The sequence below is a fragment of the Gallinula chloropus genome (assembly GCF_964237585.1).
Source record: "Gallinula chloropus genome assembly, chromosome: 27".
Taxonomy (NCBI): Eukaryota; Metazoa; Chordata; class Aves; order Gruiformes; family Rallidae; genus Gallinula; species Gallinula chloropus.
This window is the reverse complement of record NC_140112.1, coordinates 5743069-5756438: the sequence shown is the minus strand read 5'-3', so window position 1 is coordinate 5756438 and position 13370 is coordinate 5743069. Positions and strand designations below refer to the sequence as shown.

General features: G+C 54.2%; 1 protein-coding gene across 1 annotated transcript; it reads left to right on the top strand.

The window, feature by feature from the left end:
* Positions 1–685: 685 nt before the first annotated feature.
* Positions 686–12077, top strand: MAPK13 (mitogen-activated protein kinase 13; the record flags this gene model as incomplete). Its single annotated transcript, XM_084276083.1, has 12 exons — positions 686–804; positions 4302–4431; positions 4798–4856; positions 5832–5940; positions 6672–6701; positions 7145–7192; positions 8789–8903; positions 9235–9306; positions 9544–9623; positions 10014–10092; positions 11339–11515; positions 11851–12077. 12 exons carry the CDS (start codon positions 686–688, stop codon positions 11928–11930), a joined length of 1098 nt encoding a protein of 365 aa, XP_084132209.1. The 3' UTR covers positions 11931–12077.
* Between the last annotated feature and the right edge of the window lie 1293 nt (positions 12078–13370).

The following is a 13370-nucleotide window of genomic DNA, read 5'->3' as shown; positions in this document are numbered from 1 at the left end:
CACGGGATGGTCCCATCTCACAGCTGCTCCTGAACTTCCTTGCTGCAGTCACCTGGATGAAGGTGGAGAACTTCAGCCTGTCTTCACCACACCCTGCTGGGAAACCAGGGAGAAAATCACCATCGCTTCCCGGTTCTCCTGTGGATGTCACGTCCTGGTGGCCTTCTGCACTGGCGCTGTCCTCCAGGAGCTGGGAAGAAGAATGTCCCTGCTTGTCTGACGAGGCGCTGCGGCTTGTTCCCCGGATTCCCCGGCTCGACAAGTCCTTACTCATCGGCTTGTTCAGAGCAGGGATTTCACGAGGTCCCCTGCGAGCCCCACGAGGACATTTCTGGGCTGGGGGCCCCGTGGAGGCGGGAGGACGAGAGCTGTAGGTGACGGTGGAGCTCCCGGAGGTGTGTCTGCTGCGGGGCTGGGTGCTCAGCTCCTGTGGCAGAGTCCAGAGGCACCTGTACGCGGCCGAGGCGTGTCGGGAAACCTGATGCCTCATCCCTGCCAATGTGGAGGCGGAGGGAGGAGGGCCCAAAGACATGTCCCTTCACGCTCTCAACAGCTGAAAACAGAGAAGGAAACTTGCTAGAGCGTTTCTTACCAGCACAGGAGGCCTCGCTGACGGGCTCTCACCCCAGAAGCCCTCTGGTACTCCGGTACTCTGGGGGGGTGGCAGTCCCGCACCCGCCGGGCGATGAACATCACAAGGAGAAGAGGCTTTTACAGACAGGAGGTGAACAAAACCCTCTGGGAGCTGCCCAGGAGATACACGTCCCTCCACCCGGTGGGGTCCGGAGCTTACGGCTCGGTGTGGTGAGTGGGGTCCTGCCCGGACCACAGGCAGCTGCACGGGGCGAGTTGGGGGCATTTAAAGTATCTCGCCGGGGGGAAGTGAGGAGGTGCCTGTCGGTACCCCTCCATTAGGAAAGGATATTTGCATGTGTGATGAAGGCGCTTTGCCTCTCGCTCTGGTGAGGGTTGGAGACTTGGTTGCCTGAAGAAATGCAGATGTTTCCTCACGTGGTTGCCCCGGGTGGGCTCAGAGCTCAGCGCGTCCCACCCCAGCTCACCTCAGCCCGTGGCCTGAGGCAGCGGCTGGAGGTCCAGGTAGGCAGGGCTGCCCGGGCAGCTTGGGGTGTTACCTCAATGCAGGGGGTCAGGCAGCTTTCGGGGTCTCAGGCTTGTGTTAAGGTGGGATTTCTGTCTGGCAGCAAAGCCAGGGCAGATACCTGAGTGTCTGAGAGCAATTGGTAGGTGCTGAGAAGTGGGTGCTGGATCAGGGGTGGCTGCAGCGTGTCCTCGCTGCTTCGTCTGAGGCAGCCGATGCTGGGCTGCCCAGGGAGAGGAGCAGGACGGTATCACCCAGCCTGGATACTGGTTCCAGCTCAGAATCATGAACCAAACAGGAATTCCTGTAAGCTGGGGTCAGTAACAGGCTGGGAACTTGCTTCCTGGCTGCTGAGAAACCTCAATCTATGAGGGAGCAGCACGAGCTGCTGTGAGTGAATCAGTTCATCAGACGGGTGACTCTGGAAGGTTAAATATGAACCAAGCCACTGATAGGATCTGGATGGGGCCCTTGTTTCATAACACACCGAGCTAAAAAAAAACAAACCAAGGTGTGTCAGCTTCTGCAGGTGTTGGGGAAAAGTCTCTCTGCTGCCTGTCACGGCACAGATCCTGAAACCCTGGGGCCCAGGCTCTGTCCTTGTCCCCTGGCTGCCTGTCTGCACAGGACCCCGGGTTTCCTTTCCTCACTTTGCTGCTTGGGTGCATTTAAGGTGCTTAAATAAGTCCTGTGAAATCAGGCCAGGCTCAACTTGATGGGTTTTTAACATCTCAGTAGTGCTTTCTGGGTGTTACCACAAAGATGAGCAGGAACGAGAATAAAGAGAGAGTGAAAAAGGGAAGAGAAATCCTCCCCAAGCTGCCCTAGAACAGTTGGGCTCAATGATCTTAAAGGTCTTTTCCACCCTTGGGATTCTGTGATTCCTTGGGACTGAATGATACATAATAACACTGGATAGGCTGATATAGACGTAGCTTGAGAGACAATTAATACAGCTTTAGCATAAGGAGAACAGAAAGTATTTGTGTGTTTGGGATTTTAGTGGAGTAGAAAAGACAAACGATGAGGCAACAAATCTGTCACTGAGCCCTGTGAAAGTCTCAGCTGCTCTGGAGATGCCAGGGAGGGAGGGATGGGGGGTGGTGGTACCCTGTGGGAGGCAGGGATGGGGGTGGTGGTACCCTGTGGGAGGCAGGGATGGGTGGTGGTGGTACCCTGTGGGAGGCAGGGATGGGTGGTGGTGGTACCCTGTGGGAGGCAGGGATGGGGGGTTGTGGTACCCTGTGGATGCTGCTCAGCACAGAGGGTTCCCTGCCGAGTCCTGCACAAAGCAGAGGTGGGAGCCTGTGGAGTTAGGATTTGCTGTCCTCTGCTGGGATTTACTGGGAAGCTTTCCTACCGCGGCGTTACTGGGAGCTGCCGGCTTTAACACCCCTCTGAGCAGCCAAGAAACAGCTCAGGTGGAACGCTGGAGATGTGTTTCTCCCCTCACTGGTTCTGCCAAAGCTGCAGCGATTTGGCTCTGGGTGACCGTGACCCTGGGAGTCTCCTCACTTCCTTTGCCTTTCCAGGCTGAAATCGCTGTCACTTCAAAGGTTGTGTTTGTGTCTCCTCTTGTTGGGTGACAACTTTGGGTGATGGGAAGGGACCTCGGCGGCCGAGAGCAGAGAGGTGGTTGGGTGGCATTGGGGAGGTTGTGTCTGCTTGTTAGATGTGAGGTGGTGACAGCCCCGGCTGCCAGAGGATGCACCACAACCACCTCCTGGTGGTGGGAGAAAGGTCCGTGCCAGACTTCCAGGATCTGCAGCAAGACACTGATCAGCCCTCTGCGCCCAACCGAAGGCAGAGCCGTGCGGAGCGGGATGGTCCCACTTCCACTGGAGTCAGGGGGATGGGCTGAAGCTGGAGGAGGGAAGGGTGAGATGAGATATTAGGGGGAAGTTCTGTGCAGAGAGAGTGGTGAGGGGCTGGAAGGGGCTGCCCAGAGAGGGGGTGGGTGCCCCATCCCTGGGGGTGTTCAAGGCCAGGTTGGCTGGGGCCCTGGGCACCCTTGTGTAGCTCCAGGCCTGGAGGTTGGTGTCCCTGCCTGTGGCAGGGGGTTGGAGCTCTGTGACCCCTGGGGTCCCTCCCAACCCAGACCAGTCTGTGTTGGTACCATAAAGCCAGCAAAACACATTGTTTGGTTACAGTGTTAGAGGTGGCGTTTCCCTGTTCAGTCTCAGCTCAGAGCCCGAGGTCACGGGGGTTTTATGGCTTTATGGTACCTGCCTGTTCCTGTCTCGGATCCTCCAGGAGCCTCCAGGAAGGAGCAGTGGCTGGTGCCTGGTGCTCAGGGGCTGTGGTGGGGTGAGTCCTGTTCCTTCAGAGAAGGAAGCAGGAGAAATGTGTTGGTGTGAGGCTGGAGGACACATGGGCTTGGTCACCTGTCCAGCTCAAAGCTGTCGGGTTAAACATGCCCATTTACAGCCCCTCCCTTTCCCCTGGAGATGAGATAAAGATTTACAGAGATTTGGCAGGGAAACCCCTTTCTTCAACCCTTTGCCTCTTGGAGGGGTCAACGAAGGGCTGAGGTGCTGACATGTGATGGGAGTGCACTGAGAACCCTCTGGAAAACCCCAGCAACAGCCCCAAACTTACAGCTGTCTCTGCCTGGCGACCCCCATCCCTGTTGCTGAAACCCGGGGTCTCCAACAGCCAGTGTCACCAGGGGGAATAACCCATCACCTCTCCAGCAACAGCTGCTGGACCAGGTTTTCATCAGCTTGGGAAGAGACTCCCAGTCTCAGGCCAACCTGCTTTCACACAGCAGCGTGCAAACAGCAGCAAAGACCCCGAATGCTGGAGAATCCACTCCAGCAGCCTGACCTTTCAGTGCCTGACATGCACTGTCTTCTCTCTGGCACACAGCGAAGGCGGCTGAGGGACCTCAAAAGACAGAACCTCCAGGCAGATGGCAAGGCAGAAATCACTATTTCCTTATTGCTGTGTGCTGGGGAAGGAGAAGGCAGAGTTAGAACTCATCCTGACCTTTAACCATGCTTTTCCCTCCTCTTGTGGCTCTGTTAACCTGCGGAAACAAGCTGGAGCTGCAGGCAGAGCTCCCCAGGAAGGATGACGGGGCCTTTCGTTGCTGTTCTGCAAGGTCTGGAGTTAGCTTTCTCTAGGACAAGACCTTTGGTATGGCAAAACTTGTTAAAACATGCTGCCCACAACAGAACTGTTATTTATTTCTCCACCACAGCTCAGCCATAGACAAGAAGACAGGGGAGAAAGTGGCTATCAAGAAGCTGTGCCGCCCGTTCCAGTCGGAGATCTTCGCCAAGAGAGCGTACAGGGAGCTGATGCTGCTGAAGCACATGCAGCATGAGAACGTGAGTACTCGTGCCTCTCTGTGCCTGCTGGAACAAGCGGGGGGGTTCTCGCTGCCGGGGAGCAAGTCCTCTTTTGGTGGCATCACCCCTCACATTCACCTGAGAGGTCCTGATGGCTGGTGTGGGCAGCCTCGGGCTTTAGCTGCTCCTCCTGTCGGCACCGGGCTGCAGCAGATGGGTGGTGGGTGCTCCTGTGGATGGCTAAGAGGAAAAGCAGCTGGGCAGCGTAGTGGGGAGCACTGGGATTCCTCACTGGAGCTCTCTGGGCTCGCCCACGTGTGTGTGCTGATGGGGAGCTGCTGCCCGAGCCCCACGTGCACAGCAAATACTTCCTGGGTTTCAATTCGGGCTTCTCTCCTCCGTCAGGTCATTGGGCTGCTCGATGTCTTCACCTCTGCCCCCTCCTACCATGGATTCCAGGACTTGTAAGTCTGGAGTTTGTGTTCACTTTGTCTCGATGCCGGCACCTAGCGGTGCAGTCCAGCAGTCTGAGTTGAAAAGGGGTCAGACACCCCCAGATACCAGGGGGAATCATCAATTCCCGTGGCCAAAGTGCCCAGAATTCACAGACAGATCCCAGGCTGTGCCCACAGCTGGGAGGACACGGTGCCTACAGACCCATGGATGTCACAGACGTTCTGTTCCATGGTGTATCACCTGTAGTGTGATCCCTGCTAACGTGCTGCCTGTGGCTCCTGAGTTGAGCCTGCAGTTGGGACAGGACAAGTATTGATCACCAGGCCCTGGGGCAGTGGAACAGGACTGTAAAGACCTGGCTTTCTTCTCATGTTGGTCCTGGCTGGGTGTTTTGGGTTTTTTTTGGCATTTCCCTCAATGTTGATGGTCAGGTTGGAAGAATCTTTTCCCTTCCCCATCCTTGGGCACGAGCAGCCTGCACCCGGGTTTGGGTGTTCCGAGCAGCCCGCAGGAGGAGTGTTTGAAGGGGCTCAGAGCAGCTCCTGCTGGAAGCTCGTTGGCTAATTAGCAGTCTCAGCAGGCAGGCCAAACACTGAAGGAAGTTAGACGTTGTCTTCTGAGGCAGGGCTGGAGAACAGTGCACAGATCAATTTGGAAGCCAGACTCTAAAGCTGCGCAAGATGCTTCAGCTCCCAGCTGGTGTCAGACTGCCCGGAACTGAGCACCACTTGATGCCTCCAGGAAGCTGATTCAAGCTCGTTAAAGCTGGGAAGAGCCTCGATCATACTTGATGTTGGATATCTGATTGGAGGGGAGGAGGAAGGGCAGGTCTCAGAGGCACCACTGCAGGCTGTGCTGGGGATGCTGTCGGCAGGTGGTGTTAGTTAGAGAGGTGTGTGGCCACAGGGAAAGGCCGAGCAAGGCTGGTCTGGTTCCCTCTTGCTGTTCTCCTGGGCTCAGGGCCTTGTGTTGCTGCCTTTCAGCTACCTGGTGATGCCCTACATGCGGACAGATCTGCAAAAGATCATGGGACATGAGTTCAGTGACGAGAAGATCCAGTACCTGGTCTACCAGATGCTGAAGGGGCTGAAGGTAGGTGGGTCTGGAGGAGCTGAGTGACTCCCCCTGCCTCCTCTGCACGGCACCTCTGGGTTGACAAACACACCCCAATCTAACACCATGTAGGAAGATCTGGGGGGGGTTGTGGCATCCCCTGAGAACAGGGATGTGCTGCTTTAAGCAGCTTTGAGGGCGCAGGAAGCGATGGCTGCAAACCCTGTGATGCAGAGATGGTGCTGCCCTCCCTGACATCCCTCACAGCAGCCAGGCCAGTGGCTTCCAGGCACTGAGGGGTTCACCCTGACACCACCTTCCCCAGCTCACTGTCAGCTTGTGTTGAAACAAGGGGAGAGGAACCCTGGGGGTTCCCCTGCTCCGCTTACAGCCGCATGGTCAGTTTTTCCAATCTGGTGGTTTCATTCCCAGTTACTTTTCACAAAGTTCAACCCCAAAACCAACACAGTCCTGATGTCATCTACTGACCACGCTCTGGCCAGCAGTCCTGATGCCTCTGACAGTTCTAAGCTACTCATTTACCCACTGTAAGCAACGATCACTCCCTATCTCCTCTCCTGCTCTCTGCCTCCTTGTTAGACCGGCGATATAATTACCACCCCATCAGAAATCCAGGGCAGAGATTCCTTCCCAAACCCTGGGGGCTGGGGGCCCGCAGCTCGCTGCAGAGCAGTGCTCTCAGCAAGCTCTTGCTTGTAGCTCTGGTTTCTCTGCCTGTGGTCACACTGTGGCTTCTCTTTTTCTTGCAGTACATTCATTCAGCCGGGATCGTCCACAGGGTGAGTTCATGGGTGTTGTTACACCTGATTTTCCTCCCTTTAGCAGAAATACAGCTTAGTTGTGAAGTTAAACAACTCCTAATATCGTTTTGCTCATAGCCTGGGCTGCTCCAAGGTGTCTGTGGTGTCTGTCCCCCTCTTTCCCCCCCCACACCCCACACTCAGTTGGATTTGCTCTTTTGGGCAGTATTTTGAGGGAATGTTGGGTTTTCTGATCAGCTGAGAAGCATTTTATGAGGCTTCATGAATGAAAGGGGTTTCAGAAGACATAACACAGACATCTAAAGCTGCAGGGTGCAGTAGTGTGCTCTCTCTGCTGTGTCCATGCTGGACTTGGGGTGCTGTAGGACCCCATCAAAGACGAGCAGAGGTTCAGCTGGGGCTCAGGTCGATGCCTCAACAGATCAAAACATCCTCACTACTCTGCTCTTGTCTTCTTGTAGGACCTGAAGCCTGGAAACCTGGCTGTGAACGAAGACTGTCAGCTAAAGGTAGGTGGGAAATCACTCTCCCCTAGCATGTAGCGTGTCGGGTGGCGGAGGGACCTCTCTGCCAGCTGGAACCCAGCACTGTCCTGTTTCCTCTTCTCTTCTGAGGCTCAGCTTGAGGTGTTTCATTACCTGGTGCTTGCAGGAGGTGGGAAATACTCATCTGCTGATGTAACTTGCTGAATCAGGGCCTAAGACTTGCAATGAGCATCCTGTGACCGTAATTCCTGCGGCACAGCAGTTCCTAACGACTTCCTAAGTGAATTCAGCCCTGCTGAGCAATGCTTGCGCTAGGTGGAGGATGCCTGGGGGAGAACTGGCTCCAACCACAGCTGCCCCTTGGTTCTCACTGATGTGATGGCTGTGATTCCAGACAAGGCTATTTTCAGCAGTGCTCTGAAGGGTTTGCTTGCAGCTTGCTGCTGCGGTGGCCTGGCACGTGTTTCCTGGCACAGGGGGCCCAGCGAGGTGGTGGAGGCCCTATCCCTGGAGATGAATATTCAGGGTCAGGCTTGATGGGGCTCTGAGCAACCTGCTCTAGTGAGGATGTCCCTGCTCACTGCAGGGTGGCACTAGATGATGGAATCACAGAATCAGAATCACAGAATCATCGGGTTGGAAAAGACCTTTAGGACCATGGAGTCCAACTGTCCCTGTCCTGTGCTAAACCACATCCCTGAGCACCTCATCTCCCCTCTGTTAAACACACCCAGGGGTGGGGACTCAGCCCCCTCCCTGGGCAGCCTGTGCCACAGCCCCACAACTCTGCCAGGGAAGAACTTTTCCCTCCCATCTGCTCTGACCCTGCCCTGGGGCAGCTTGAGCCCATTGCCCCTTGTCCCATCTCCTGTCCCCTGGCTGGAGAGACCATCGCCCACCTCTCTGCACCCTCCTGGCAGGGCAGGGGAGGTGGGGAGAAGGTCTCCCCTCAGCCTCCTCTTCTCCAGGCTCAACACCCCCAGCTCCCTCAGCCACTCCTCAGAGGATTTGCCCTCCAGCCCCTTCCCCAGCCTGGTTGCCCTTCTCTGCACTCGCTCCAGGACCTCAGTGTCCTTCTGATGGTGAGGACCCCAGCACTGGACCCAGCACTCGGGGTGCAGCCTCACCAGTGGCACAATCCCCTCCCCAGACCACTGGCCATGCTCTTTCTTATGTAGAACAACAATTTTTTGTCCCTTCCAACCTGACCCATTCTGTGGTTCTGTGAATGTCTCTGGTGTCTGTAAAGGCTGGGTTGTGCCATGTTCATCTCCAGGCGTGAGGGAGAGGCTGTGCCCTGTCAGCTGCACGGTGTTTTTATAGGAAGGGCTGAGTCCTGGTGGCCTGGGAGCTGCCTTCACCCAGGTTGTGTTAAACAAAGCTCAGAGATAGCACCCAGCAGGGATCCCTTCTGCAGGGTCTTGACACAACAACTGGTTCTGCAGCTGCCTCGCACCTCACGGTGGAATTAGGACAAACCTGTTGGCTCTCCCAGCCGTGCCGTGGGTGGCTGTGGTGTGATGATCTGACTGGATCCGCTGTGTAGATTCTCACTTGCCTGTAGGGTTTCTCTTTCCCTTTCCTGCCTTTCCTTCTCCCTCTTCCTTTGGTGACCTGCAGATCCTGGATTTTGGCTTGGCCAGACACGCTGATGCGGAGATGACCGGCTACGTGGTCACACGCTGGTACAGAGCCCCAGAAGTCATTCTCAACTGGATGCATTACAACCAGACAGGTGAGCTGGACCATTTTCAGCTCCATGACTCTCTGGTGACGAGCCCCAGGCTCCTGCTGTCACACCTGGGTCAAACCTCACGTAATCCTCTAGATGTTTTCCCCCTTTATCATCAGAGCGACTCCCAGAGCTGTTGCCCAGCTCCTGGCGTGAGGTGCCTGTGGGAAATGATGACAGCAGAGGTTTCAGCAGCACAGAAAGAACAGGGGAGGGTGGAAAATGGGAGTGAAATTGAAATTGGCACCTATGGAACAGCCCCAGCAATCAGTGCTGCCTTTTCACTGGCGTCCCCCCTCTTTCTCTCCCCCCTCTCTCCTCTCTCTCTGGACAGTGGATATCTGGTCCATCGGCTGTATCATGGCAGAAATGCTGACTGGGAAAACGCTCTTTAAAGGAAAAGACTGTATCCTTTCCAGCTGAACCTTTTCCCTGGGTGGGAGAGGGGGTAATAATTCTTGGGGGGGGGAGGGTGTTATGATGGGGTGTTTATGAATGAGCCTAGTGAGAAGCACAGGGGCCAGCCCGCTTTACCAGGAGGTGATCGCAGGAACCAGCAGGTCTTTTGGTGAGGAGAACAGCAGGTAGGAGGGGGCTGAGCCAGCCTTACAAACCAGGGGTGATCCTTAACACAGCCTGCCAGACCTCGACCAACTGACTCAGATCCTGAAGGTAACAGGGCACCCAGGAGAAGACTTTGTGGAGAAGCTGGAGGACAAAGCGGTAAGGAAGCTCCCTGCGGGCTGGGGTCTCGCTGGCAGCGGGGTGGAGGGGAGACTCTGCGGTGGGAGGGGAGGGATGCTGCTTCTACAGCAGGAGACAAGCAGCAGCAGTTCTTTCCCCTGGCAAGGAAGAGGTTTCTCTTTGCTGGTGGCACATCTGATGGAGGAGTGGGGTGGAGGGGGCTCCTGGGGAGGTGCCTGACCCCCGGTGAGCCACCAACCTCCCCCGTTCTCCAGTTGGACGTTTCTGTGTCCCGAGTGATAACACCAGTTCTGACATCTGGGATGACTTGCTGTTCTCCTGCCTTTGCTCAGCTGGGCCATGAGCCCCTGAGCTGTATTTCACAGCCCCCCTCACACTTCTCCATGGGTGCTTTCTTCTCTCTTCCAGGCTAAAAGTTACATCAAGTCCCTTCCTAAGATCCCCAAGAAGGATTTGTCTGTGCTTTTCCCCAAAGCCAATCCTCAGGGTAAGTCATCTCTGGGTAGCTCAGGAGTTTTTACAGCTGGAAAGGCTGTAGAAGGAGTTTTTACAGCTGTCTGCAAAGCTCCAGTCTCACTTCTCCTCTTTCTCATCATTTCTTGCTGCTTTCTCCCTTGTGGGTTGTGCCTCTGCCCCTCCCAGGGACAAATAGTAGGGATTAAAAGCAAATGGATTCTTTATTGTCACCACAGTGGTGATCTACTTTATTCTTGTTTAATTTTAAAGTGCTGCAGCCTGTAACATACAATCCTTAAGGAAGACAGAAACTCCTGGCTCTCATGTCAACAAGCCAGAAGGGAGCAGGTTTTGGACACAGCAGGATGTCTGGGTCATGGGATGAAAATCCTGGGATTAGGAGAGTTGTGTGTGTTGAGTCCACTTGGTAGGAGAGTTGGGATGAATTTTAGCTGTCACTTCCAGCCAAGCAGGTGATGATGTGACCAGTGGCATTTAGATAAACAACACAGCTCTTCTCTGTTCATTATTATTTCCCAGCCCCACATCTAAGGCATCGTGGGGTTGATAAAGGGCTAAGAGAGCCCTGCAGCCCATTCCAGTGCTATTTTATTATTATTATTTATTTTTAGAGCACAGCTTAGATCCTGACTCTTTGTTGAACCCCTGGATCTACAGGTATTTAACGGGCAGGGGAGCTGTGCTGTTTTCAGGGCAAGAATTGATCTCTACAAGGAGCTCTTTTCCTTGGTAGATTAGAGGTGAGAGAGAGCAAAACTCTTCTAAAAGCTGGAAGGAAGAAAGCATTAAGATGGTAAAACTGAGGGGGAAGGGGGCTGACAGGCGAGTTGGTATCTGAGTTTCCTGCCTTCCTGTTTACCAGGGCCGTATAGATTTCTATATAGATTACTCACATTAACACTGCTTTGAGCTGCAGGGGTCAGAGTGAAAGCAAATGAGTCAAACTGAGAAACAGCTGGAAGGTACCTCCCTGCAGCCCCATCTGTGCAGAGAGGCTTATTTCAGGCTGATTCAAGACTGATTTGTTATTTGTGCACAATTCCCACCTCTGGTTGACAGGAAGAGCTTCCAGAGCTGCTGTGGGGCAGACTTTGTGTCCCCACTGAGAGCTCCACGCTGCCGTGGCCAGGTTGAGGGATGTCTCCTCATTTTCAGGTTAGGAGAGGCAGTGCTGGGGACACATCACTGGCAGGGTCAGGGGGCAGGATGCTTGCTGTCCATCACAGCCTGCTTAGCCCTCTTCCTGTCTTCTGCAGCAGTGGATCTGCTCGACAAGATGCTGCAGCTGGACGTGGAGAAGCGCCTGACGGCGACGGAAGCCTTGGCTCACCCCTACTTCGACCAGTTCCGAGACATCGAGGAGGAGACAGAAGCACAACAGACCTATGATGATTCTCTGGAACATGAAAAGCTCTCCATAGACGAGTGGAGAAGTAAGCAGCTTGTCTTCTGTGAAGCCCCTGCCTAGCAGGGGACTTCCCTGCCTCTCTCTGTCCTGCGCACGTGCCGAGCGAGGCGGCAGCTGCCCGCTGGTACCTTGATGCTGTGTGCATCTCCTCCACCTTGCTCTTCCTTTCACACGTCCAGCAAAGCTCCCTCCACCTCTCCAAGCAGACTCCCCTCTTTTATTTGCCTCTCCCCTCTCTGTCTCTTCCCCCCCAGCTTGTGCCCACCACATCCTGGCAGAACAGCCAGGCTTGTGTTCCTGTCCTCTAAACCCACGTGTGCAGGTGAGATTGATGGTTCTTTGGTTCTGGTTTCATTCCAGAGCATATTTACAAGGAGATCTTGTCCTTCAGTCCCATTGCACGGAAGGACTCAAAGAAGCGGAGTGGGATGTCGCTATAGTGACCGGAGTGACCGTGGCTGGGATTCCGCTCTCCTGGATGTCCCATGGGATCTGCTCCTCGCTGGCATCGGGCGCTCGGCCCCTGGGACTTCTCTGTCTGCAAACACAAGGGTGACGCCGTGTTTTGGGCATTGGACTTTGTTGTGTTAAAGGGGGAAGCACCCCAAAACCAAGTTTTCAAGGCAAAAGATAAATATATTCTCATTTGAAACTTTTAAATGGGAGAATTTTACCTGGTCTTTCCTTTTTCCATAGTTCTCTGCTGGAGGGAGCAGGGGTTTCACCGCTCCCTTCTCATCCGTCTTCCCAAGTGTATTTTAGTATATTGATTATTGATAAGGTAAAGAAAAGGGTGAAATTGTCTGGGAAATGAGTCACAAGCAGAACAACCAGAGTGGAATTCAGCATAATGAAGACTTTATCCTGTCGAACTCCGAGCAGGAAAACCGATCCTGCTGCCCCAGCTTTCTGCTCAGCCTGGTTTCCCCAACCGTCCGTTCTCTCTTCGCCCTTATCTCTCCCCAGGCACCTTCTCCCTGCCTTTATCTCTTGGCAGGGCTGGTGTTTCCTTACATAGACCTTATATTCTCATTCCTCCTGCCCCGTGGGATCAGTTATGACCAGGGATCTGCTGCTTCAGTTCTCCTTACCGGCTGCTCGTTCCTCAGTATGGAGAGACATTCAAACCCACTGCTGGGAAAATAGTCCTGAGGCTCAGCACTTCAAATAACTAACAAAGATGTCATATATTGGTGGTGGTGGGGAAGCATTAAGATGTGGCATGAACAAAGTGGCATTAGCAGAAATAGGGGCACAGTAATTCCACTCAGCACGGAAAGGAAGCTCAGAGATCTTTGTTTCTTGGTATCAGATGAGCTCCTTCAGTCAGCAGCATTGTAAACTGCATCCAAGAGACTCTTACTAAATAGAATACCTCACAAACCCACTACAGGCTGGAAAACATCCTTATGAATGAGAGCTTCATGGATTCCCTTCCCTCCCTTTCACTGAGCTTTTCCATTTATTTGTCTACGCCGATTTTCATTCATTCAGGTCTTCAGTGAGGAACTCGTGGTAGCTGCAAGAACTTGTCTTCTCTGACACGCTCAGGGTCCCTGTGTGTGGCCAAGGTGGGACTGAGAACATGCTTGTTCACCTTGCCTGGGCTGAATTGCTTTGGAAAGGTGTTCAGATAGCGTGGTGATAAGCAAAGCGCGATGCATAAACAGAGGGAGGTTGGTTGAGGAACCCAGACCGACCAGCCAGACATCTGGATCCTCCCTCCAGGGAAAGGCTGTTCCTTCTTTTGGTTCTACAGCACGTGAAGTCATTAAAGTGTAAATGCATGTCTTGATCTTTGGAGTGATTTGATGTGCTGGATCCTCGCTGACGCCATCTGCAGCCTGGCAGTTCGGGATGGGTCAGGATGTCCCAGGCCA